General features: G+C 48.8%; 2 protein-coding genes across 6 annotated transcripts in view; one reads left to right on the top strand and one right to left on the bottom strand.

The window, feature by feature from the left end:
- RTKN (rhotekin) overlaps positions 1 to 23,115 on the top strand; it is a 194,207-nt gene extending 171,092 nt beyond the window's left edge. For 3 of the 5 annotated variants that reach the window (XM_075345581.1, XM_075345571.1, XM_075345561.1), the window contains 3 exons: positions 3,667 to 3,832; positions 20,344 to 20,448; positions 21,092 to 23,115. In XM_075345581.1, coding sequence (XP_075201696.1) covers positions 3,667 to 3,832; positions 20,344 to 20,448; positions 21,092 to 21,516 — 696 coding nt within the window. In that variant the 3' untranslated portion in view covers positions 21,517 to 23,115. Of the gene's footprint in view, positions 1 to 3,666; positions 3,833 to 20,343; positions 20,449 to 20,713; positions 20,811 to 21,091 lie in introns of all 5 variants that reach the window. The other 2 variants (XM_075345597.1, XM_075345588.1) reach the window with 1 other exon arrangement.
- Positions 23,112 to 26,302, bottom strand: part of LOC142303805 (uncharacterized) — a 100,045-nt gene continuing 96,854 nt past the window's right edge. The window contains exon 12 of the mRNA XM_075345548.1: positions 23,112 to 26,283. The gene's annotated coding sequence lies outside the window, so the exon portion shown is untranslated. The remainder of the gene's footprint in view (positions 26,284 to 26,302) is intronic.

The following is a 26,302-nucleotide window of genomic DNA, read 5'->3' as shown; positions in this document are numbered from 1 at the left end:
CGGGGGAGTGTCTGTAATATATGTGTGATATTACACGGGGGAGTGTCTGTAATATATGCAAGATATTACACGGGGGAGTGTCTGTAATATATGCAAGATATTACACGGGGGAGTGTCTGTAATATATGCAAGATATTACACGGGGGAGTGTCTGTAATATATGCAAGATATTACACGGGGGAGTGTCTGTAATATATGCAAGATATTACAGGGGGAGTGTCTGTAATATACGCAAGATATTACACGGGGGAGTGTCTGTAATATACGCAGGATATTACACGGGGAAGTGTCTGTAATATATGCAAGATATTACACGGGGGAGTGTCTGTAATATATGAGAGATATTACACGGGGGAGTGTCTGTAATATATGCAAGATATTACACGGGGGAGTGTCTGTAACATATGCAAGATATTACACAGGGGAGTGTCTGTAATATATGCAAGATATTACACGGGGGAGTGTCTGTAATATATGAGAGATATTACACGGGGGAGTGTCTGTAATATATGCAAGATATTACACGGGGGAGTGTCTGTAATATATGCAAGATATTACAGGGGGATGTCTGTAATATATGCAAGATATTACAGGGGGGAGTGTCTGTAACATATGCAAGATATTACATAGAGGAGTGTCTGTAACATATGCAAGATATTACACGGGGGAGTATCTGTAATATATGCAAGATATTACACGGGGGAGTGTCTGTAATATATGCAAGATATTACATGGGGGAGTGTCTGTAATATATGCAAGACATTACAGGGGGGAGTGTCTGTAATATATGCAAGATATTACAGGGGGGAATGTCTGTAATATATGCAAGATATTACACGGGGGAGGGTCTGTAATATATATGTGATATTACACGGGGGAGTGTCTGTAATATATGCAAGATATTACACGGGGAGGGTCTGTAATATATGTGTGATATTACACGGGGGAGTGTCTGTAATATATGCAAGATATTACACGGGGGAGTATCTGTAATATATGCAAGATATTACACGGGGGAGTGTCTGTAATATATGCAAGATATTACACGGGGGAGTGTCTGTAATATATGCAAGATATTACACGGGGGAGTGTCTGTAATATATGCAAGATATTACATGGGGGAGTGTCTGTAATATATGCAAGATATTACATGGGGGAGTGTCTGTAATATGCAAGATATTACATGGGGGAGTATCTGTAATATATGCAAAATACTACACAGGGGAGTGTCTGTAATATATGCAAGATATTACACGGGGGAGTGTCTGTATTACACGTATGATATTACACGGGGGAGTGTTTGTAATATATGCAAGATATTACACATTGGAGTGTCTGTAATATATGCAAGATATTACACGGGGGAGTGTCTGTAATATATGTGTGATATTACACGGGGAGAGTGTCTGTAATATATGCAAGATATTACACGGGGGAGTGTCTGTAATATATGCAAGATATTACACGGGGGAGTGTCTGTAATATATGCAAGATATTACAGGGGGGTGTCTGTAATAGATGCAAGATATTACAGGGGGGAGTGTCTGTAACATATGCAAGATATTACATAGGGGAGTGTCTGTAACATATGCAAGATATTACACGGGGGAGTGTCTGTAATATATGCAAGATATTACACGGGGAAGTGTCTGTAATATATGCAAGATATTTCACGGGGGAGTGTCTGTAATATATGCAAGATATTACACGGGGGAGTGTCTGTAATATATGCAAGATATTACAGGGGGGAGTGTCTGTAATATATGCAAGATATTACAGGGGGGAGTGTCTGTAATATATGCAAGTTATTACAGGCGGGAGTGTCTGTAATATATGCAAGATATTACACGGGGGAGTGTCTGTAATATATGCAAGATATTACACGGGGGAGTGTCTGTAATATATGCAAGATATTACACGGGGGTGTGTCTGTAATATATGCAAGATATTACACAGGGGAGTGTCTGTAACATATGCAAGATATTACACGGGGGAGTGTCTGTATTATATGGAAGATATTACACGGGGGAGTGTCTGTAATATATGCAAGATATTACACGGGGGAGTGTCTGTAATATATGTGTGATATTACACGGGGGAGTGTCTGTAATATATGCAAGATATTACACGGGGGAGTGTCTGTAATATATGCAAGATATTACACGGGGAAGTGTCTGTAATATATGTGTGATATTACACGGGGGAGGGTCTGTAATATATGCAAGATATTACACGGGGGAGTGTCTGTAATATATGCAAGATATTACACGGGGGAGTGTCTGTAATATATGCAAGATATTACACGGGGGTGTGTCTGTAATATATGCAAGATATTACACAGGGGAGTGTTTGTAACATATGCAAGATATTACACGGGGGAGTGTCTGTAATATATGCAAGATATTACACGGGGGAGTGTCTGTAATATATCCAAGATATTACACGGGGGAGTGTCTGTAATATATGTGTGATATTACACGGGGGAGTGTCTGTAATATATGCAAGATATTACACGGGGGGAGTGTCTGTAATATATGCAAGATATTACACGGGGAAGTGTCTGTAATATATGTGTGATATTACACGGGGGAGTGTCTGTAATATATGCAAGATATTACACGGGGGGTGTCTGTAATATATGCAATATATTACACGGGGAAGTGTCTGTAATATATGCAAGATATTACACGCGGGAGTGTCTGTAATATATGCAAGATATTACACGGGGAGGGTCTGTAGTATATGCAAGATATTACAGGGGGGAGTGTCTGTAATATATGAAAGATATTACAGGGGGAGTGTCTGTAATATTTGCAAGATATTACACGGGGGAGTGTCTGTAATATGTGCAAGATATTATATGGGGGAGTGTCTGTAATATATGCAAGATATTACACGGGGGAGTGTCTGTAATATATGCAAGATATTACACGGGGGAGTGTCTGTAATATATGCAAGATATTACACGGGGGGGTGTCTGTAATATATGCAAGAATTTACACGGGGAAGTGTCTGTAATATATGCAAGATATTACACGGGGGAGTGTCTGTAATATATGCAAGATATTACACGGGGAAGGGTCTGTAGTATATGCAAGATATTACAGGGGAGAGTGTCTGTAACATATGCAAGATATTACACGGGGGAGTGTCTGTAATATATGCAATATATTACACGGGGGAGTGTCTGTGATATATTCAAGATATTACAGGGGGGAGTGTCTATAATATATGCAAGATATTACACGGGGAAGTGTCTGTAATATATGCAAGATATTTACAAGGGGAAGTGTCTGTAATATATGCAAGATATTACACGGGGGAGTGTCTGTAATATATGCAAGATACATTACATGGGGGAGTGTGTGTATTACACGTGTGATATTACACGGGGGGAGCATCTGTATTACACGTGTGATATTACACGGTGGGAGTGTCTGTATTACACGTGTGATATTACACGGTGGGAGTGTCTGTATTACACGTGTGATATTACACGGGGGAGTGTCTGTATTACACGTGTGATATTACACGGGGGAGTGTCTGTATTACACGAGTGATATCACGCGGGGGAGGGTCTGTATTACACGTGTGATATCATGCCGGGGCTGTCAGTCACTGTTACATGTGCAGATACTGGAGGTATTGATGATTTCTTGTCCTCAGGAGACGAGGATCCGGTGTTCAGATCGGGACAGTCAGAGTTTAGTGAACACCTTGTCCATCAGTAACCGCTATGGATGTGAAGAGGTGACGCACATCGCCAGAGCTGAGAGCCGGGAGGATCTTCGCCGCTGGATGGAGGCTTTCTGGCAGCACTTCTATGACATGAGTATGTGTGGCCCCGGTTTCCTTCTTTTTCTAGGCTGTGGGTTTATCTTTGTCCTCCTGGCTGTTCTCTGTTCCTTTGATGCACTGACGTCTCTCTCCTTTTTGAGGGATGATCCTTCTTCCTTTCTCCTTTTTGAGGGATGATCCTTCTTCCTTTCTCCTTTTTGAGGGATGATCCTTCTTCATTTCTTTCTTCTTTTTGAGGGATGATCCTTCTTCCTTTCTCTTTCCTTTTTGAGGGATGATTCTTCTTCCTTTCTCTCTCCTTTTTGAGGGATGACCCTTCTTCCTTTCTCTCCTTTTTGAGGGATGACCCTTCTTCCTTTCTCTTTCCTTTTTGAGGGATGATCCTTCTTCCTTTCTCCTTTTTGAGGGATGATCCTTCTTCCTTTCTTTTTTCTTTTTGAGGGATGATCCTTATTCCTTTCTCTCTCCTTTTTGAGGGATGATCCTTCTTCCTTTCTCTCCTTTTTGAGGGATGATCCTTCTTCCTTTCTCCTTTTTGAGGGATGATCCTTCTTCCTTTCTCTTTCCTTTTTGAGGGATGATCCTTCTTCCTTTCTCTTCTTTATGAGGGATGCTCCTTCTTCCTTTCTCTTTTTTTTTTGAGGGATGATCCTTCTTCCTTTCTCTTCTTTATGAGGGATGATCCTTCTTCCTTTCTCTTCTTTATGAGGGATGATCCTTCTTCCTTTCTCTTTTATTTTTGAGGAATTATCCTTCTTCCTTTCTCCTTTTTGAGGGATGATTCTTATTCCTTTCTCTCTCCTTTTTGAGGGATGATCATTCTTCCTTTCTCTCTCCTTTTTGAGGGATGACCCTTCTTCCTTTCTCTCCTTTTTGAGGGATGATCCTTCTTCCTTTCTCTTTCCTTTTTGAGGGATGATCCTTCTTCCTTTCTCCTTTTTGAGGGATGATCCTTCTTCCTTTCTTTTTTCTTTTTGAGGGATGATCCTTATTCCTTTCTCTCTCCTTTTTGAGGGATGATCCTTCTTCCTTTCTCTCCTTTTTGAGGGATGATCCTTCTTCCTTTCTCCTTTTTGAGGGATGATCCTTCTTCCTTTCTCTTTCCTTTTTGAGGGATGATCCTTCTTCCTTTCTCTTCTTTATGAGGGATGCTCCTTCTTCCTTTCTCTTTTTTTTTTTGAAGGATGATCCTTCTTCCTTTCTCTTCTTTATGAGGGATGATCCTTCTTCCTTTCTCTTCTTTATGAGGGATGATCCTTCTTCCTTTCTCTTTTATTTTTGAGGAATGATCCTTCTTCCTTTCTCCTTTTTGAGGGATGATTCTTATTCCTTTCTCTCTCCTTTTTGAGGGATGATCATTCTTCCTTTCTCTCCTTTTTGAGGGATGATCCTTCTTCCTTTCTCTCTCCTTTTTGAGGGATGATCCTTCTTCCTTTCTCTCCTTTTTGAGGGATGATCCTTCTTCCTTTCTCCTTTTTGAGGGATGATCCTTCTTCCTTTCTCTTTCCTTTTTGAGGGATGATCCTTCTTCCTTTCTCTTCTTTATGAGGGATGCTCCTTCTTCCTTTCTCTTTTTTTTTGAGGGATGATCCTTCTTCTTTTCTCTTCTTTATGAGGGATGATCCTTCTTCCTTTCTCTTCTTTATGAGGGATGATCCTTCTTCCTTTCTCTTTTATTTTTGAGGAATGATCCTTCTTCCTTTCTCCTTTTTGAGGGATGATTCTTCTTCCTTTCTCTCTCCTTTTTGAGGGATGATCCTTCTTCCTTTCTCCTTTTTGAGGGATGATTCTTCTTCCTTTCTCTTCTTTATGAGGGATGATCCTTCTTCCTTTCTCTTTTTTATGAGGGATGATCCTTCTTCCTTTCTCTTTTTTATGAGGGATGATCCTTCTTCCTTTCTCTTTTTTTATGAGGGATGATCCTTCTTCCTTTCTATTCTTTATGAGGGATGATCCTTCTTCGTTTCTCTTCTTTATGAGGGATGATCCTTCTTCCTTTCTCTTTCCTTTTTGAGGGATGATCCTTCTTCCTTTCTCCATTTTGAGGGATGATCCTTTTTCCTTTCTCTTTCCTTTTTGAGGGATGATCCTTCTTCCTTTCTCTTTCCTTTTTGAGGGATGCTCCTTCTTCCTTTCTCTTTCCTTTTTGAGGGATGATCCTTCTTCCTTTCTCTCTCCTTTTTGAGGGATGATCCTTCTTCCTTTCTCTTTCCTTTTTGAGGGATGATCCTTCTTCCTTTCTCCTTTTTGAGGGATGATCCTTTTTCCTTTCTCTTTCCTTTTTGAGGGATGATCCTTCTTCCTTTCTCTTTCCTTTTTGAGGGATGATCCTTCTTCCTTTCTCTTTCCTTTTTGAGGGATGATCCTTCTTCCTTTCTCCTTTTTGAGGGATGATCCTTCTTCCTTTCTCCTTTTTGAGGGATGATCCTTCTTCCTTTCTCCTTTTTGAGGGATAATCCTTCTTCCTTTCTCTTTTTTATGAGGGATGATCCTTCTTCCTTTCTCTTTTTTTATGAGGGATGATCCTTCTTCCTTTCTATTCTTTATGAGGGATGATCCTTCTTCGTTTCTCTTCTTTATGAGGGATGATCCTTCTTCCTTTCTCTTTCCTTTTTGAGGGATGATCCTTCTTCCTTTCTCCATTTTGAGGGATGATCCTTTTTCCTTTCTCTTTCCTTTTTGAGGGATGATCCTTCTTCCTTTCTCTTTCCTTTTTGAGGGATGCTCCTTCTTCCTTTCTCTTTCCTTTTTGAGGGATGATCCTTCTTCCTTTCTCTCTCCTTTTTGAGGGATGATCCTTCTTCCTTTCTCTTTCCTTTTTGAGGGATGATCCTTCTTCCTTTCTCCTTTTTGAGGGATGATCCTTTTTCCTTTCTCTTTCCTTTTTGAGGGATGATCCTTCTTCCTTTTCTCTTTCCTTTTTGAGGGATGATCCTTCTTCCTTTCTCTTTCCTTTTTGAGGGATGATCCTTCTTCCTTTCTCCTTTTTGAGGGATGATCCTTCTTCCTTTCTCCTTTTTGAGGGATGATCCTTCTTCCTTTCTCCTTTTTGAGGGATAATCCTTCTTCCTTTCTCCTTTTTGAGGGATAATCCTTCCTTTCTCTCTCCTTTTTGAGAGATGCTCCGTCTTCTTTTCTCTCTTTTTGAGGGACACTTCTTCCTTTGTCTCACTTTTCCAATATTATTCTTAGTAGTTTTGTCTTTCTGTCTGGACTGTGCCCTGGTTTACCTCAGGCAGTTGTAAGGTTTCCTTCTCACTTTTGCTGTGGATTGGTTCATCCTGTTTTCACACTTATCTTCTCTTTCCATCTTTCCCTGTGTCCTTTCTCAACACTTTTTGACCTTTCCCCAATTTCTCTTTTTGTAGTTTCTCCTCTGTCCTTCCTCCTCTTTCTCTGTCCTTCCTCCTCTTTCCCCCTCTTTCTCTGTCCTTCCTCCTCTTTCTCCCTCCTTCCTCCGTTTCTGTCCTTCCTCCTCTCATTGACCTTCCTTCCCTGTCTGTCCTTCCTCCTTTGTTCTTCCTCCTCTGTCTCTGTCCTCCTTCCTCCTGTCTGTCCTTCCTCCTCTGTCTCTCTCCTTCCTTCTTTTCTGTCCTTCCTTCTCTTTCTCTGTCCTTCCCTTTCCCTGTCCTTCCTTCTCTTTCTCTATCCTTACTCCTCTGTCTCTGACCTTCATCCTGTCTGTCTTTTCTTCTTTTTCTCTGTCCTTCCGTCTTTGTCTCTATCCTTCCCTTTTCTCCTCTTCCAGTCCCTCTGTCCTCTCTTTCTGTCCCTTTCTCCTCTCTTCAGTCCCTTTCTCCTCTTCCTGTCCTTTTCTCCCTTTCATGTCTTTTTGTCCTCGCTTCCTGTCCCTTTCTCCTCTTTCTGTACCTCTGTCCTCTTTCTGTCCCTTTCTCCTCTTCATGTCCCGTTGTCCTCTCTTTCTGTCCCTTTCTCCTCTTCCTGTCCCTTTCTCCTCTTCCTGTCCCTTTGTCCTCTCTTCCTGTCCATTTGTCCTCTATTCCTGTCCCTTTGTCCTCTCTTCCTGTCCCCTTCTTCTCTCTTACAGTCCCTTTGTACTCTTCCTGTCCCTTTCTCCTTTTCATGTCCCTTTGTCCTCTCTTTCTGTCCCTTTGTCCTCTCTTTCTGTCTCTTTCTCCTCTTCCTGTCCCTTTCTCCTCTCTTCTTGTCCCTTTCTCCTCTTCCTGTCCCTTTCTCCTCTTCCTGTCCCTCTGTCCTCTTTCTGTCCCTTTCTCCTCTTTCTGTCCCTTTCTCCTCTTCCTGTCCCTATCCTCTCTTTCTGTTCCTATCCTCTCTTTCTGTCCCTTTCTCCTCTCTTTCTGTCCCTTTCTCCTCTTCCTGTCCCTTTCTCCTCTCTTCCTGTCCCTTTCTCCTCTCTTCCTGTCCCTTTCTCCTCTTCCAGTCTCTTTCTCCTCTTCCTGTCCCTCTGTCCTCTTCCTGTCCCTTTCTCCTCTTCCTGTCGCTTTCTCCTCTCTTTCTGTCCCTTTCTCCTCTTTCTGTCCCTTTCTCCTCTTTCTGTCCCTCTGTCCTCTTTCTCATCTTCCTATCCCTCTGTCCTCTCTTTCTCCTCTTCTTGTCCCTTTCTCCTCTTTCTATCCCTTTTGGCCTCTCTTCCCGTCCCTTTCTCCTCTTCCTGTCCCTCTGTCCTCTCTCCTTTTCCTGTCCCTCTGTCCTCTCTTCCTGTCCCTCTGTCCTCTCTTCCTGTCCCTTTCTCCTCTTCCTGTCCCTTTCTCCTCTTTCTGTCCCTTTCTCCCCTCTTGCTGTCCCTTTCTCCTCTATTTCTGTCCCTTTCTCCTCTCTTTCTGTCCCTTTCTCCTCTTCCTGTCCCTCTGTCCTCTCTTCCTGTCCCTTTCTTCTCTTCCAGTCCCTTTCTTCTCTTCCTGTCTCTTTCTCCTCTTCCAGTCTCTTTCTCCTTTTCCTGTCCTCTGTCCTCTTCCTGTTCCTTTCTCTTCTTCCTGTCCTTCTGTCCACTCTTTCTCCTCTTCCTGTCCCTTTCTCCTCTTCTGGTTCCTTTCTCCTCATTCTGTCCCTTTTGTCCTCTCTTCCTGTCCCTTTCTCTTCTTCCTGTCCTTCTGTCCTCTCTTTCTCCTTTTGCTGTCCCTTTCTCCTTTTCCTGTCCTTTTTTCCTCTCCTGTCCCTCTGTCCTCTCTTTCTCCTCTTCCTGTCCCTCTGTGTTCTTCCTGTCCCTTTCTCCCCTCTTTCTGTTCCTTTCTCCCCTCTTTCTGTCCCTTTCTCCCCTCTTTCTGTCCCTTTCTCCTTTTTTTTCTGTCCCTTTCTCCTCTTCCTGTCCCTCTGTCCTCTTTCTCCTCTTCCTGTCCCTTTCTCCTCTTCTTGTCCCTCTGTCCTCTCTTTCTCCTTTTCCTGTCCCTTTCTCCTCTTCCAGTCCCTTTCTCCTCTTCCAGTCCCTTTCTTCTCTCTCTGCCCTTTCTCCTCTTCCAGTCTCTTTCTCCTCTTCCTGTCCCTTTCTCCTCTCTGTCTGCCCTTTCTCCTCTTCCAGTCTCTTTCTCCTCTTCCTGTCCCTCTGTCCTCTTTCTGTCCCTTTCTCCTCTACCTGTCCCTCTGTTCTCTCTTTCTCCTCTTCCTGTCCCTCTGTTCTCTCTTTCTCCTTTTCCTGTCCCTCTGTCCTCTCTTTCTGTCCCTTTCTCCTCTCTTTCTCCTCTTCCTATCCCTCTGTCGTCTCTTTATCCTCTTCCTGTCCCTTTCTCCTCTTCCTGTTCCTTTCTCCTTTTTCTGTCCCTTTTGGCCTCTCTTCCTGTCCCTTTCTCCTCTTCCTGTCCCTCTGTCCTCTCTTTCTCCTTTTCCTGTCCCTTTCTCCTTTTCCTGTCCCTTTTTCCACTTCCTGTCCCTCTGTCCTCTCTCCTCTTCCTGTCTCTCTGTCCTCTTCCTGTCCCTCTGTCCTCTCTTCCTGTCCCTTTCTCCTCTTCCTGTCCCTTTCTCCTCTTTCTGTCCCTTTCTCCTCTCTTTCTGTCCCTTTCTCTTCTTCCTGTCCCTCTGTCCTCTCTTACTGTCCCTCTGTCCTCTCTTCCTGTCCCTTTCTTCTCTTCCAGTCCCTTTCTTCTCTTCCTGTCTCTTTCTCCTCTTCCAGTCTCTTTCTCCTCTTTCTGTCCCTTTGTCCTCTCTTTCTGTCCCTTTCTCCTCTTCCTTTCCCTTTCTCCTCTTTCTCATCTTCCTGTCCCTCTGTCCTCTTTCTCCTCTTCCTGTCCCTTTCTCCTCTTCCTGTGCTTCTGTCCTCTCTTTCTCCTCTTCCTGTCCCTTTCTCCTTTTCCTGTCCCTTTTTTCTCTTCCTGTCCCTCTGTCCTCTTTCTCCTCTTCCTGTCCCTCTGTCCTCTTCCTGTCCCTCTGTCCTCTCCCTGTCCCTGTCCTCTTCCTGTCCCTTTCTCCTCTTCCTGTCCCTCTGTCCTTTTTTTCTGTCCCTTTCTTCTCTTCCTGTCCCTCTGTCCTCTTTCTCCTCTTCCTGTCCCTTTCTCCTCTTCCTGTCCCTTTCTCCTCTTCCTGTCCCTTTCTCCTCTTCCTGTCCCTCTGTCCTCTCTTTCTCCTGTCCCTTTCTCCTCTTCCAGTCCCTTTCTCCTCTTCCAGTCCCTTTCTTCTCTTCCTGTCCCTCTGTCCTCTTCCTGTCCCTTTCTCCTCTTCCAGTCACTTTCTTCTCTTCCTGTCCCTTTCTCCTCTCTCTCCCCTTTCTCCTCTTCCAGTCTCTTTCTCCTCTTCCTGTCCCTTTCTCCTCTCTGTCTGCCCTTTCTCCTCTTCCAGTCTCTTTCTCCTCTTCCTGTCCCTCTGTCCTCTTCCTGTCCCTTTCTCCTCTTCCTGTCCATTCCTCCTCTTCCTGTCCCTTTCTCCTCTCTTTCTGTCCCTTTCTCCTCTTCCTGTCCCTTTCTCCTCTTCCTGTCCCTTTCCCCTCTTCCTGTCACTTTCTGTCCCTTTCTCCTCTTTCTGTCCCTTTCTCCTCTTTCTGTCCCTTTCTCCTCTTCCAGTCCCTTTCTTCTCTTTCTGTCCCTTTCTCCTCTCTCTGCCCTTTCTCCTCTTCCAGTCTTTCTCCTCTTCCTGTCCCTTTCTCCTCTTCCAGTCTCTTTCTCCTCTTCCTGTCCCTCTGTCCTCTTCCTGTCCCTTTCTCCTCTTCCTGTCCCTTTCTCCTCTTCCTGTCCCTTTCTCCTCTTTCTGTCCCTTTCTCCTCTCTTTCTGTCCCTTTCTCCTCTTCCTGTCCCTTTCTCCGCTTCCTGTCCCTCTGTCCTCTCTTTCTCCTCTTCCTGTCCCTCTGTCCTCTCTTTCTCCTCTTCCTGTCCCTCTGTCCTCTCTTTCTCCTCTTCCTGTCCCTCTGTCCTCCTCTTCCCGTTCCTCTGTCCTCTCTTTCTCCTCTTCCTGTCACTCTGTCCCTTTCTCCTCTTCCTGTCCCTCTGTCCCTTTCTCCTCTTCCTGTCCCTCTGTCCTCTCTTTCTCCTCTTCCTGTCCTTCTGTCCCTCTGTCCTCTTCCTGTCCCTCTGTCCTCTTCCTGTCCCTCTGTCCTCCTCCTGTCCCTTTCTCCCCTCTTTCTGTCCCTTTCTCCTCTTTTTCTGTCCCTTTCTCCTCTTCCTGTCCCTCTGTCCTCTTTCTCCTCTTCCTGTCCCTTTCTCCTCTTCCTGTCCCTCTGTCCTCTCTTTCTCCTTTTCCTATCCCTTTCTCCTCTTCCAGTCCCTTTCTCCTCTTCCAGTCCCTTTCTTCTCTTCCTGTCCCTCTGTCCTCTTCCTGTCCCTTTCTCCTCTTCCAGTCCCTTTCTTCTCTTCCAGTCCCTTTCTTCTCTTCCTGTCCCTTTCTCCTCTTCCAGTCTCTTTCTCCTCTTCCTGTCCCTTTCTCCTCTTCCTGTCCCTTTCTCCTCTCTTTCTCCTCTTCCTGTCCCTCTGTCCTCTCTTTCTCCTCTTCCTGTCCCTCTGTCCTCTCTTTCTCCTCTTCCTGTCCCTCTGTCCTCTCTTTCTCCTCTTCCTGTCCCTCTGTCCTCTTTCTCCTCTTCCTGTCCCTCTGTCCTCTCTTTCTCCTCTTCCTGTCCCTCTGTCCTCTCTTTCTCCTCTTCCTGTCCCTCTGTCCTCTCTTTCTCCTCTTCCTGTCCCTCTGTCCTTTCTCCTCTTCCTGTCCCTCTGTCCCTTTCTCCTCTTCCTGTCCCTCTGTCCTCTCTCCTCTTCCTGTCCCTCTGTCCTCTCTTTCTCCTCTTCCTGTCCCTCTGTCCTCTCTTTCTCCTCTTCCTGTCCCTCTGTCCTCTCTCCTCTTCCTGTCCCTCTGTCCTCTTTCTCCTCTTCATGTCCCTCTGTCCCTTTCTCCTCTTCCAGTCCATCTGTCCCTTTCTCCTGTTCCAGTCCCTTTCTCCTGTTTCAGTCCCTTTCTCCTCTTCCAGTCCCTTTCTCCTCTTCCTGTCCCTTTCTCCTCTTCCTGTCCCTTTCTCCTCTTCCTGTCCCTTTCTCCTCTTCCTGTCCCTTTCTCCTCTTCCAGTCCCTTTCTCCTCTTCCTGTGCCTTTCTCCTCTCTGTCCTCTCTTTCTCCTCTTCCTGTCCCTCTGTCCTCTTTCTCCTCTTCCTGTCCCTCTGTCCCTTTCTCCTCTTCCAGTCCCTCTGTCCCTTTCTCCTGTTCCAGTCCCTTTCTCCTGTTCCAGTCCCTTTCTCCTCTTCCAGTCCCTTTCTCCTCTTCCAGTCCCTTTCTCCTCTTGCTGTCCCTTTCTCCTCTTCCTGTCCCTTTCTCCTCTTCCAGTCCCTTTCTCCTCTTCCTCTCCCTTTCTCCTCTTCCTGTCCCTTTCTCCTCTTCCTGTGCCTTTCTCCTCTTCCAGTCCCTTTCTCCTCTTCCTGTGCCTTTCTCCTCTCTGTCCTCTCTTTCTCCTCTTCCTGTCCCTCTGTCCTCTCTTTCTCCTTTTCCTGTCCCTCTGTCCTGTCTTTCTCCTCTTCCTGTCCCTCTGTCCTCTCTTTCTCCTCTTCCTGTCCCTCTGTCCTTTCTCCTCTTCCTGTCCCTCTGTCCCTTTCTCCTCTTCCTGTCCCTCTGTCCTCTCTCCTCTTCCTGTCCCTCTGTCCTCTCTTTCTCCTCTTCCTGTCCCTCTGTCCTCTCTTTCTCCTCTTCCTGTCCCTCTGTCCTCTCTCCTCTTCCTGTCCCTCTGTCCTCTTTCTCCTCTTCATGTCCCTCTGTCCCTTTCTCCTCTTCCAGTCCCTCTGTCCCTTTCTCCTGTTCCAGTCCCTTTCTCCTGTTCCAGTCCCTTTCTCCTCTTCCAGTCCCTTTCTCCTCTTCCTGTCCCTTTCTCCTCTTCCTGTCCCTTTCTCCTCTTCCTGTCCCTTTCTCCTCTTCCAGTCCCTTTCTCCTCTTCCAGTCCCTTTCTCCTCTCTGTCCTCTCTTTCTCCTCTTCCTGTCCCTCTGTCCTCTCTTTCTTCTCTTCCTGTCCCTCTGTCCTCTTTCTCCTCTTCCTGTCCCTCTGTCCCTTTCTCCTCTTCCAGTCCCTCTGTCCCTTTCTCCTGTTCCAGTCCCTTTCTCCTGTTCCAGTCCCTTTCTCCTCTTCCAGTCCCTTTCTCCTCTTCCAATCCCTTTCTCCTCTTGCTGTCCCTTTCTCCTCTTCCTGTCCCTTTCTCCTCTTCCTGTCCCTTTCTCCTCTTCCTGTCCCTTTCTCCTCTTCCTGTCTCTTTCTCCTCTTCCTGTCCCTTTCTCCTCTTCCAGTCCCTTTCTCCTCTTCCTGTGCCTTTCTCCTCTCTGTCCTCTCTTTCTCCTCTTCCTGTCCCTCTGTCCTCTCTTTCTCCTCTTCCTGTCCCTCTGTCCTCTCTTTCTCCTGTTCCTGTCCCTCTGTCCTCTTTCTCCTCTTCCTGTCCCTCTGTCCCTTTCTCCTCTTCCAGTCCCTCTGTCCCTTTCTCCTCTTCCAGTCCCTTTCTCCTGTTCCAGTCCCTTTCTCCTCTTCCTGTCCCTTTCTCCTCTTCCTGTCCCTTTCTCCTCTTCCTGTCCCTTTCTCCTCTTCCTGTCCCTTTCTCCTCTTCCTGTGCCTTTCTCCTCTTCCTGTGCCTTTCTCCTCTCTGTCCTCTCTTTCTCCTCTTCCTGTCCCTCTGTCCTCTCTTTCTCCTCTTCCTGTCCCTCTGTCCCTTTCTCCTCTTCCAGTCCCTCTGTCTCTTTCTCCTCTTCCTGTCCCTTTCTCCTCTTCCAGTCCCTTTCTCCTCTTCCTGTCCCTTTCTCCTCTTCCTGTCCCTTTCTCCTCTTCCAGTCCCTTTCTCCTCTTCCAGTCCCTTTCTCCTCTCTGTCTGCCCTTTGTCCTCTTCCTGTTCCTTTCTCCTCTCTGTCTGCCCTTTCTCCTCTTCCAGTCCCTCTGTCCCTTTCTCTTCTTCCTGTCCCTTTCTCCTCTTCCTGTTCCTTTCTCCTCTTCCTGTCCCTCTGTCCCTTTCTCCTCTTCCAGTCCCTCTGTCCCTTTCTCCTCTTCCAGTCCCTTTCTCCTCTTCCTGTCCCTTTCTCCTCTTCCTGTCCCTTTCTCCTCTTCCTGTCCCTTTCTCCTCTTCCTGTCCCTTTCTCCTCTTCCTGTTCCTTTCTCCTCTTCCTGTCCCTCTGTCCCTTTCTCCTCTTCCTGTCTCTTTCTCCTCTTCCAGTCCCTTTCTCCTCTTCCAGTCCCTTTCTCCTCTTCCAGTCCCTCTGTCCCTTTCTCCTCTTCCTGTCCCTTTCTCCTCTTCCTGTTCCTTTCTCCTCTTCCTGTCCCTCTGTCCTCTCTCCTCTTCCTGTCCCTCTGTCCTCTCTTTCTCCTCTTCCTGTCCCTCTGTCCTCTCTTTCTCCTCTTCCTGTCCCTCTGTCCTCTCTCCTCTTCCTGTCCCTCTGTCCTCTTTCTCCTCTTCATGTCCCTCTGTCCCTTTCTCCTCTTCCAGTCCCTCTGTCCCTTTCTCCTGTTCCAGTCCCTTTCTCCTGTTCCAGTCCCTTTCTCCTGTTCCAGTCCCTTTCTCCTCTTCCAGTCCCTTTCTCCTCTCTGTCCTCTCTTTCTCCTCTTCCTGTCCCTCTGTCCTCTCTTTCTCCTCTTCCTGTCCCTCTGTCCTCTTTCTCCTCTTCCTGTCCCTCTGTCCCTTTCTCCTCTTCCAGTCCCTCTGTCCCTTTCTCCTGTTCCAGTCCCTTTCTCCTGTTCCAGTCCCTTTCTCCTCTTCCAGTCCCTTTCTCCTCTTGCTGTCCCTTTCTCCTCTTCCAGTCCCTTTCTCCTCTCTGTCTGCCCTTTCTCCTCTTCCAGTCCCTTTCTCCTCTTCCTGTCCCTTTCTCCTCTTCCTGTCTCTTTCTCCTCTTCCTGTCTCTTTCTCCTCTTCCTGTCCCTTTCTCCTCTTCCAGTCCCTTTCTCCTCTTCCTGTGCCTTTCTCCTCTCTGTCCTCTCTTTCTCCTCTTCCTGTCCCTCTGTCCTCTCTTTCTCCTCTTCCTGTCCCTCTGTCCTCTCTTTCTCCTCTTCCTGTCCCTCTGTCCTCTTCCTGTCCCTCTGTCCCTTTCTCCTCTTCCAGTCCCTCTGTCCCTTTCTCCTCTTCCAGTCCCTTTCTCCTGTTCCAGTCCCTTTCTCCTCTTCCTGTCCCTTTCTCCTCTTCCTGTCCCTTTCTCCTCTTCCTGTGCCTTTCTCCTCTTCCTGTGCCTTTCTCCTCTCTGTCCTCTCTTTCTCCTCTTCCTGTCCCTCTGTCCTCTCTTTCTCCTCTTCCTGTCCCTCTGTCCCTTTCTCCTCTTCCAGTCCCTCTGTCCCTTTCTCCTCTTCCTGTCCCTTTCTCCTCTTCCAGTCCCTTTCTCCTCTTCCTGTCCCTTTCTCCTCTTCCAGTCCCTTTCTCCTCTCTGTCTGCCCTTTGTCCTCTTCCTGTTCCTTTCTCCTCTCTGTCTGCCCTTTCTCCTCTTCCAGTCCCTCTGTCCCTTTCTCCTCTTCCTGTTCCTTTCTCCTCTTCCTGTCACTCTGTCCCTTTCTCCTCTTCCAGTCCCTCTGTCCCTTTCTCCTCTTCCAGTCCCTTTCTCCTCTTCCTGTCCCTTTCTCCTCTTCCTGTCCCTTTCTCCTCTTCCTGTCTCTTTCTCCTCTTCCAGTCCCTTTCTCCTCTTCCAGTCCCTTTCTCCTCTCTGTCTGCCCTTTCTCCTCTTCCAGTCCCTCTGTCCCTTTCTCCTCTTCCTGTCCCTTTCTCCTCTTCCTGTTCCTTTCTCCTCTTCCTGTCCCTCTGTCCCTTTCTCCTCTTCCAGTCCCTCTGTCCCTTTCTCCTCTTCCAGTCCCTTTCTCCTCTTCCTGTCCCTTTCTCCTCTTCCTGTCCCTTTCTCCTCTTCCTGTTCCTTTCTCCTCTTCCTGTCCCTCTGTCCCTTTCTCCTCTTCCTGTCTCTTTCTCCTCTTCCAGTCCCTTTCTCCTCTTCCAGTCCCTTTCTCCTCTCTGTCTGCCCTTTCTCCTCTTCCAGTCCCTCTGTCCCTTTCTCCTCTTCCTGTCCCTTTCTCCTCTTCCTGTCCCTTTCTCCTCTTCCTGTTCCTTTCTCCTCTTCCTGTCCCTCTGTCCCTTTCTCCTCTTCCAGTCCCTCTGTCCCTTTCTCCTCTTCCTGTCCCTTTCTCCTCTTCCTGTCCCTTTCTCCTCTTCCAGTCCCTTTCTCCTCTCTGTCTGCCCTTTCTCCTCTTCCAGTCCCTCTGTCCCTTTCTCCTCTTCCAGTCCCTTTCTCCTCTCTGTCTGCCCTTTCTCCTCTTCCAGTCCCTCTGTTCCTTTCTCCTCTTCCTGTCCCTCTGTCCCTTTCTCCTCTTCCAGTCCCTTTCTCCTCTTCCTGTCCCTTTCTCCTCTTCCTGTTCCTTTCTCCTTTTCCTGTCCCTTTCTCCTCTTCCAGTCCCTCTGTCCCTTTCTCTTCTTCCTGTCCCTTTCTCCTCTTCCTGTTCCTTTCTCCTCTTCCTGTCCCTCTGTCCCTTTCTCCTCTTCCAGTCCCTTTCTCCTCTTCCAGTCCCTCTGTCCCTTTCTCCTCTTCCTGTCCCTTTCTCCTCTTCCTGTTCCTTTCTCCTCTTCCTGTCCCTCTGTCCCTTTCTCCTCTTCCTGTCCCTTTCTCCTCTTCCAGTCCCTCTGTCCCTTTCTCCTCTTCCTGTCCCTTTCTCCTCTTCCTGTTCCTTTCTCCTCTTCCTGTCCCTCTGTCCCTTTCTCCTCTTCCAGTCCCTTTCTCCTCTTCCTGTCCCTTTCTCCTCTTCCTGTTCCTTTCTCCTCTTCCTGTCCCTCTGTCCCTTTCTCCTCTTCCAGTCCCTCTGTCCCTTTCTCCTCTTCCTGTCCCTTTCTCCTCTTCCTGTCCCTTTCTCCTCTTCCAGTCCCTTTCTCCTCTCTGTCTGCCCTTTCTCCTCTTCCAGTCCCTCTGTCCCTTTCTCCTCTTCCAGTCCCTTTCTCCTCTCTGTCTGCCCTTTCTCCTCTTCCAGTCCCTCTGTTCCTTTCTCCTCTTCCTGTCCCTCTGTCCCTTTCTCCTCTTCCAGTCCCTCTGTCCCTTTCTCCTCTTCCAGTCCCTTTCTCCTCTTCCTGTCCCTTTCTCCTCTTCCTGTTCCTTTCTCCTTTTCCTGTCCCTTTCTCCTCTTCCAGTCCCTCTGTCCCTTTCTCTTCTTCCTGTCCCTTTCTCCTCTTCCTGTTCCTTTCTCCTCTTCCTGTCCCACTGTCCCTTTCTCCTCTTCCAGTCCCTTTCTCCTCTTCCAGTCCCTCTGTCCCTTTCTCCTCTTCCTGTCCCTTTCTCCTCTTCCTGTTCCTTTCTCCTCTTCCTGTCCCTCTGTCCCTTTCTCCTCTTCCTGTCCCTTTCTCCTCTTCCAGTCCCTCTGTCCCTTTCTCCTCTTCCTGTCCCTTTCTCCTCTTCCTGTTCCTTTCTCCTCTTCCTGTCCCTCTGTCCCTTTCTCCTCTTCCAGTCCCTTTCTCCTCTTCCTGTCCCTTTCTCCTCTTCCTGTTCCTTTCTCCTCTTCCTGTCCCTCTGTCCCTTTCTCCTCTTCCTGTCCCTTTCTCCTCTTCCAGTCCCTCTGTCCCTTTCTCCTCTTCCTGTCCCTTTCTCCTCTTCCTGTTCCTTTCTCCTCTTCCTGTCCCTTTCTCCTCTTCCAGTCCCTCTGTCCCTTTCTCCTCTGCCAGTCCCTTTCTCCTCTTCCTGTTCCTTTCTCCTCTTCCTGTCCCTTTCTCCTCTTCCTGTCCCTTTCTCCTCTTCCAGTCCCTTTCTCCTCTCTGTCTGCCCTTTGTCCTCTTCCTGTTCCTTTCTCCTCTCTGTCTGCCCTTTCTCCTCTTCCAGTCCCTCTGTCCCTTTCTCCTCTTCCTGTTCCTTTCTCCTCTTCCTGTCACTCTGTCCCTTTCTCCTCTTCCAGTCCCTCTGTCCCTTTCTCCTCTTCCAGTCCCTTTCTCCTCTTCCTGTCCCTTTCTCCTCTTCCAGTCCCTCTGTCCCTTTCTCCTCTTCCTGTCCCTTTCTCCTCTTCCTGTTCCTTTCTCCTCTTCCTGTCCCTCTGTCCCTTTCTCCTCTTCCTGTCCCTTTCTCCTCTTCCAGTCCCTCTGTCCCTTTCTCCTCTTCCTGTCCCTTTCTCCTCTTCCTGTTCCTTTCTCCTCTTCCTGTCCCTCTGTCCCTTTCTCCTCTTCCAGTCCCTTTCTCCTCTTCCTGTCCCTTTCTCCTCTTCCTGTTCCTTTCTCCTCTTCCTGTCCCTCTGTCCCTTTCTCCTCTTCCAGTCCCTCTGTCCCTTTCTCCTCTTCCTGTCCCTTTCTCCTCTTCCTGTCCCTTTCTCCTCTTCCAGTCCCTTTCTCCTCTCTGTCTGCCCTTTCTCCTCTTCCAGTCCCTCTGTCCCTTTCTCCTCTTCCAGTCCCTTTCTCCTCTCTGTCTGCCCTTTCTCCTCTTCCAGTCCCTCTGTTCCTTTCTCCTCTTCCTGTCCCTCTGTCCCTTTCTCCTCTTCCAGTCCCTCTGTCCCTTTCTCCTCTTCCAGTCCCTTTCTCCTCTTCCTGTCCCTTTCTCCTCTTCCTGTTCCTTTCTCCTTTTCCTGTCCCTTTCTCCTCTTCCAGTCCCTCTGTCCCTTTCTCTTCTTCCTGTCCCTTTCTCCTCTTCCTGTTCCTTTCTCCTCTTCCTGTCCCACTGTCCCTTTCTCCTCTTCCAGTCCCTTTCTCCTCTTCCAGTCCCTCTGTCCCTTTCTCCTCTTCCTGTCCCTTTCTCCTCTTCCTGTTCCTTTCTCCTCTTCCTGTCCCTCTGTCCCTTTCTCCTCTTCCTGTCCCTTTCTCCTCTTCCAGTCCCTCTGTCCCTTTCTCCTCTTCCTGTCCCTTTCTCCTCTTCCTGTTCCTTTCTCCTCTTCCTGTCCCTCTGTCCCTTTCTCCTCTTCCAGTCCCTTTCTCCTCTTCCTGTCCCTTTCTCCTCTTCCTGTTCCTTTCTCCTCTTCCTGTCCCTCTGTCCCTTTCTCCTCTTCCTGTCCCTTTCTCCTCTTCCAGTCCCTCTGTCCCTTTCTCCTCTTCCTGTCCCTTTCTCCTCTTCCTGTTCCTTTCTCCTCTTCCTGTCCCTTTCTCCTCTTCCAGTCCCTCTGTCCCTTTCTCCTCTGCCAGTCCCTTTCTCCTCTTCCTGTTCCTTTCTCCTCTTCCTGTCCCTTTCTCCTCTTCCTGTCCCTTTCTCCTCTTCCAGTCCCTTTCTCCTCTCTGTCTGCCCTTTGTCCTCTTCCTGTTCCTTTCTCCTCTCTGTCTGCCCTTTCTCCTCTTCCAGTCCCTCTGTCCCTTTCTCCTCTTCCTGTTCCTTTCTCCTCTTCCTGTCACTCTGTCCCTTTCTCCTCTTCCAGTCCCTCTGTCCCTTTCTCCTCTTCCAGTCCCTTTCTCCTCTTCCTGTCCCTTTCTCCTCTTCCTGTCCCTTTCTCCTCTTCCTGTCCCTTTCTCCTCTTCCAGTCCCTTTCTCCTCTTCCTGTTCCTTTCTCCTCTTCCTGTCCCTCTGTCCCTTTCTCCTCTTCCAGTCCCTCTGTCCCTTTCTCCTCTTCCTGTCCCTTTCTCCTCTTCCTGTCCCTTTCTCCTCTTCCTGTCCCTTTCTCCTCTTCCAGTCCCTTTCTCCTCTCTGTCTGCCCTTTCTCCTCTTCCAGTCCCTCTGTCCCTTTCTCCTCTTCCTGTCCCTTTCTCCTCTTCCTGTTCCTTTCTCCTCTTCCTGTCCCTCTGTCCCTTTCTCCTCTTCCTGTCCCTCTGTCCCTTTCTCCTCTTCCAGTCCCTCTGTCCCTTTCTCCTCTTCCAGTCCCTTTCTCCTCTTCCTGTCCCTTTCTCCTCTTCCAGTCCCTTTCTCCTCTCTGTCTGCCCTTTCTCCTCTTCCTGTTCCTTTCTCCTCTTCCTGTTCCTTTCTCCTCTTCCTGTCCCTCTGTCCCTTTCTCCTCTTCCAGTCCCTCTGTCCCTTTCTCCTCTTCCTGTCCCTTTCTCCTCTTCCAGTCCCTCTGTCCCTTTCTCCTCTTCCAGTCCCTTTCTCCTCTTCCAGTCCCTTTCTCCTCTTCCAGTCCCTTTCTCCTCTCTGTCTGCCTTTTCTCCTCTTCCAGTCCTTTTCTCCTCTCTGTCTGCCCTTTCTCCTCTTCCAGTCCCTCTGTCCTGTCTTCCTGTCCTTCCTCCGCCCCGTCCGTCCTTCACCATCTGTGGCCGGCGGTTGCGATGCAGTGATGTCTCCTCCTCGTTGTCTTCAGGTCAGTGGAAGCAGTGCTGTGATGACTTGATGAAAATAGAGACTCCTCCACCCAAGAGATCGGCAGCCGGCCTCACCAAGCAGGGCTCCCTCTACCATGAGATGGGTGAGTACCTGCGGCCATACCTCTGAGGGTTGAGCCATGTGAGGGGTGCGATGCACGGCTCTGAGGCCTGGTCTGATGCGAGGCAGAGGATGGGGATGGAGTGGTTACTCCCGTGCATCGCATGCTCTGGAGCGAGTGCTGATGACATGTTGTCTCCTCTGTGACTAACCTCGTCTGTCTCTGACATTCGGAGTAACTCTGTCTTTCTCTTATCTCTGCATGCCTTGCATGGCGCCCTCCCTCCTCTGTCCCTGTCTCTGCTCAGCTCTCTCTGCTGCCCCCAGTGATGAGGGGCTGCTCCTGCAGGAGAACGCAGTGTCTGCTGAAATCCGATCACTGTTGTCCACCTATTACACTGAAAGGTTTGTAAGACGAGACCCTCTGCACGTGTGGCCCCTAGCAGACATCAGAGAGCCCGATGTGCAGCTAGAACAATGTGGGATCATACATCCCATGGACCAAGGTGGTGGCTGAGGAAATCGAGTCCTGCCTCCAGGATGGTTCCTCCCATCGATTGTGTAGTTGTGAAGTCTCCTCCTGGGGTGGGTTGGGGCTGGGTACATAGCGATGGCCATATTGCGATCTGTCCTCACCACCTTCTTACTGGACCATTGTTACTAACCATGACCTTCTGCTCCTGCAGCTATTGAGGGCCTCGGCCCGATTCCTGACCTGCTTTCTCAGAGGATGAAGGAATTTGAGCTCCAGCGGGGTATAGATCCTCCACCATGGACGTCTTTCTTTCACAGTCCTTCCCCCGGACGCACAACGTATTCTTCCTCCTCTGACTGTGACAGTCCTCCAGCCCAGACCTCCAAATACCGACCTCGAACACTGTCCCTGGATGCCAAACTAACAACTCTGAAGAGTCGTGGTCTGAGATTGTCCGAGAGTCCAGCTGTCCATGGAGCCAGCAGAGATAAAAGTCCTCGTCCTGAGGCGAGAAACAGCAGCAGCAGCAGCGGCAGCAGCACGCCCGACACAGAAAGAGGACGTCACACCCGCAAGAACATTAAGAGCCTGAAAACCAAACTAGACCCCCGAAATTGGCTCCAAAGTCAAGTGTGAGCTGTCCACTAACAAGCCCAAGAACTGCTGGAGAAGAGAGGCCAGACGCCACCATGTCTGACGTCAGCATGGCTACTGGAGTCACCTGCGGACTCCTGCACTGGGTGGAGCGGCCTCCTTCTCCTCGATTGAGGTTGGGATTTTATTGCTTCAGATATATACTAAGCATGAATGAGATTAACACTGGGTCTGTGTGCAACGCTGCTGTGTCCAACGCTGCTGTGTCCACAACTTTCATCAGTCGCAGCCAATGACCAGTGTATGGGAGACATGCAAGAACACTGACTGTGCCATACTCTGAAACATGGCAGCCGGTGCCAGGCCGTGCGTGCAATATAGAGGAATTAATGATCCTGGACTTCGGGTATGCATATATTGCCCCAAAGAAGGACGTTCTACAGATCTGAGGTGTCTGATCTACACGTCCCAGAGCAACGCACTACAGCATGCCTATTATTTATATACTGTATTTGTATGACCGGAGGGATGTAAGAGGCCGGGAACCATCACCTCATACTGCAGGGAAAAAGCTATGACACCCGGAGCCGTCCTACTGCAGGGAGGGAGATGTGAGGCCCGGAGCCATCCTACTGCAGGGAGGGAGGTGTGAGGCCCGGAGCCATCCTACTGCAGGGAGGGAGGTGTGAGGCCCGGAACCATCACACTGTACAGAGGTAGATGTGAGGCTTAGAGCTGTCCTACTGCAGGGAGGGAGATGTGAGGCCCGGAGTCGTCCTACTGCAGGGAGGGAGATGTGAGGCCCGGAGCCATCACACTGTACGGAGGTAGATGTGAGGCCCGGAGCTGTCCTACTGCAAGGAGGGAGATGTGAGGCCCGGAGCCATCACACTGTACGGAGGGAGATGTGAGGCTCAGAGCTGTCCTACTTCAGGGAGGGAGATGTGAGGCCCGGAGCTGTCCTACTTCAGGGAGGGAGATGTGAAGCCTGGAGCCATCCTACTGCAGGGAGGGAGATTTGAGGCCCGGAGCCATCCTACTTCGGGGAGGGAGATATGAGGCTCAGAGCTATCATACTGCAGGGAGGGAGGTGTGAGGCCCGGAGCCATCATACTGCAGGGAGGGAGGTGTGAGGCCCGGAGCCATCCTACTGCAGGGAAAAAGCTATGACACCCGGAGCCGTCCTACTGCAGGGAGCGAAGTGTGAGGCCTGGAGCTGTCACACTGTGCGGAGAGAGATGTGAGGCCTTGAACCATCACACTGTACAGAGGTAGATGTGAGGCTCAGAGCTGTCCTACTGCAGGGAGCTGTCCTACTGCACGGCGCCGGCATACTGTAGGGAGGGAGGTGTGAGGCCCGGAGCCGTCCTACTGCAGGGAGGGAGGTGTGAGGCCCGACGCCCTCATACTGTAGGGAGGGAGGTGTGAGGCCCGGCGCCCTCATACTGTAGGGAGGGAGGTGTGATCATGGAGTCTGCACCTCCTAACCCATATTGTGCTTTTTGTTGCTGCTTCTGAGGTGACTGGATCCGTCATGGTCTTGGTACCGGGGTCTTGGCAGGATGAAAGCTTTATGATGAAAACAGCCTAACCAAATATCTACTAACAGATCATTATACGTCAATAAATGGAGACTGCGCAGCTTGTGAAGATTCATGTTGTGTCCGCCGGCTGCAGCTCTTCGTAATGCCACTGTATCATGCCCTTCCATTATGACCCATCACGTCCTCTCTTTTCCGTGGAGGCCTCCGTGCCCTCACGCTTTCTCAGTTTGTTCTTCATCCTTTCTGGGGTCCTATCCCCCACAAGGGCTCATGGACGGAGTCACAGAACTGGAGGCGTGGCTGCCATCAGTCTCATATTCGGATACGATCCTAATCGAGGACGATGAAGTCCACACATCACTCATCCTAGAATCAGAGCAATACCACAAAGTGCATTTATTCATCTCTACCAGCAGATTATACAAGATTAGTGATAGGATATATATATGTGTGTGTGTGACGTACAACGTGGGGTCTCCAGAGAACTTGTCCCAGGAGTAGCTCCGTGAAACATCCACAAACCTTAGTGTGAACCAGCCACACCGTACATGTGACCGTGCCATCCCCTCATCATGTGACCGTGCCATGCCCTCATCGTCTGACCATGCCATGCCCTCATCGTGTGACTTTGCCATCCCCTCCTCGTCATCCCCTCATCGTGTGACTGTGCCATGCCCTCATCGTGTGACCGTGCCATCCCCTCATCGTGTGACCGTGCCATCCCTTCCTCGTGTGACTGTGCCATGCCCTCATCGTGTGACCGTGCCATCCCTTCATGTGACTGTGCCATCCCCTCCTCGTCATCCCCTCATCGTGTGACCGTGCCATCCCCTCATCGTGTGACCGTGCCATCCCTTCATGTGACCGTGCCATCCCCTCTTCGTGTGACCGTGCCATCCCTTCCTCGTGTGACCGTGCCATCCCTTCCTCGTGTGACCGTGCCATCCCTTCATGTGACGGTGCCATCCCTTCCTCATGTGACCGTGCCATCCCTTCCTCGTGTGACTGTGCCATGCCCTCATCGTGTGACCGTGCCATCCCCTCATCGTGTGACCGTGCCATCCCTTCATGTGACGGTGCCATCCCCTCTTCGTGTGACGGTGCCATCCCTTCCTCGTGTGACTGTGCCATCCCTTCATGTGACGGTGCCATCCCTTCCTCATGTGACTGTGCTATCCCCTCATCGTGTGACCTTGCCATCCCTTCCTCATGTGACCGTACCATCCCCTCATCACGTGACCATCCATCCCCTCATGACATTGACGTGCCAACCCCTAATCACATGACCGTGCCAACACATCATCACGTTCACGTGACCGTGCCACCCCCTCATGCTCATGTGACCATGCCACCCCCTCATGACGTGACCGTGCCAACCCATCATCACGTGACCCTGCCATTTCCTCACCATCACCACGTGACCGTGCCTACTTCTCATTACGTGACCATTCTAACCTCTCATCATGTGACTGTGCCAAACCCATTATGTGTGTTACAGTGCGAGCGCCTCATCATCTGAACCATTCCCTGATAAATTGTGACAACGCCATCTCTTCATTGTGGGACAGTGATGGTGCCATCTCATCTCCTTATGGCACTGTGTGATGAAGATGCAGATAGAGAGGAAAAGTAACTGTAGATAGTAGCAGGACCTGCACTGATGAGATGTAGATCCTAGCTGTACATACGCATACACCTTTACTCCACTGAAGCCCCCCAGGGTGTAAACATGAGGAGGACTCATCGTCATCATCGATGGAATGGGGTAATATGATTAATAATGTCCTCCAAGGCAGTGCACATAAGTACCCAGCAAGAAGATGCCTCCAATTTAAGTGAATGGAGGAATCTATGACTGGAGGTGTCTTCTTGGTTAGTAGGTGTTAAAAGCCTTAATCTTTGCTTGATTGATGGATGTGAGGAACGGGAAGCATCTTGATTGAAAATTCCTAAAATCTGGAGTCATCTTCTTGGTTGATGGATGTCAATGACTAGAGTGTCTTTTTGGGTCCTTAGTGACTTGAGATATTTTCTAATTAATGATTAATCAGTGAAGATGTTTTCTTGGTCGATAGGTGTCAAGCACTGGAGATCTTTTATTGGTTAATAGATGTCAAGAACCAGAGATGTCCTGATTGATGGGTAATCAAAGACTGGAGACATCTACTTCATTGCTGGGTGTCTATTACTGGAAATACCTACTTTATTGATGGCCGTCAATAACTTTAGGCCTCTTGATTGATAGGTGTGATGGACTGCAGGCAGGTGTCTTCTTAGTTGACAGTGGGTGTCTTAGTTAATGGGTGAAAAAGACTGCGGGTGTCTTAGTTGATGGGTGTGAAGGATTGTGAGCATCTTAGTTCATTGGTGTGAAAAACTGTGGGTGTCTTTTTGGTTGATTGGCGTACAGAACTGTGGGTGTCTAGGACAGTGGGTCTCTTGGTTGATAAGTGTGAAGGGTAGCAGGTGACTCCTTGGTTGCTGGATGTAAAGGGTAAAGGACTGTGGGTATCTTCTTGATTGATGAGTGAAAAGGGCTTTGGGTGTCTTCTCACTTGATGGATGTGAAGCACTGTGGGTCTTTAGGTTGATTGGTATTAAGGACTGGGGGAGGGGGGTCATCTTTGTTGATGTATGAAAAGGACTGCTGGTGACTTCTTGGTTGATGGGTGTGAAGGACTGTGGGTGGCATCTTTGTTGTTGTGTGAAAAGGACTGCAACTCTCTTAGTTGATTGCTGTGATGAATAGTGGGTCTCTTTGTTGACGGGTATGAAGGACTGTGGTTGTTTTCTTAGTTGATGGGGCTAAAGGACTGTGGGTGAATTCTTAGTTGATGGGTGCGAAGGACTACAGGTGTCTTCTTGGTTGATGGGTGTGAAGAACTACAGGTGACTTCTTGGTTGATAGGTCTGAAGGATGGCTTGGCTGATGGGTGCTCAGTGACTGCAAGCTTCTTCTTAAGTGACAGTGGCTGGAGACATCTTCTGACTCATAGGTGCCCAATTACAGAGGATATTTTCTTGGTAGATTGGTGTCAGTGCCTGGAAATGTCTACTTGGCTGACAGTAGCTAAACTGGTAGTGTCTTCTTGACTACTGTTCGCAGTAGAGGGGAGCGAGTCGAAGAAATGTTCATGTGAGTTACTTGACGCATCTCCTTAAGCATGAGGCATCTTCTATGGTGATAACACAATCACCTCAATGACAAACAATACTTGGAGCTTATTCCTATACTGGACGTTGTCAGCTGAATAAGTCATGAAATCTGAAATAAAAGACAATTC

This window comes from Anomaloglossus baeobatrachus, chromosome 1 (genome assembly GCF_048569485.1).
Source record: "Anomaloglossus baeobatrachus isolate aAnoBae1 chromosome 1, aAnoBae1.hap1, whole genome shotgun sequence".
Classification (NCBI taxonomy): domain Eukaryota; kingdom Metazoa; phylum Chordata; class Amphibia; order Anura; family Aromobatidae; genus Anomaloglossus; species Anomaloglossus baeobatrachus.
Note: the sequence above shows the minus strand (reverse complement) of the source record. Positions and strands in the feature narration are given on the sequence as shown.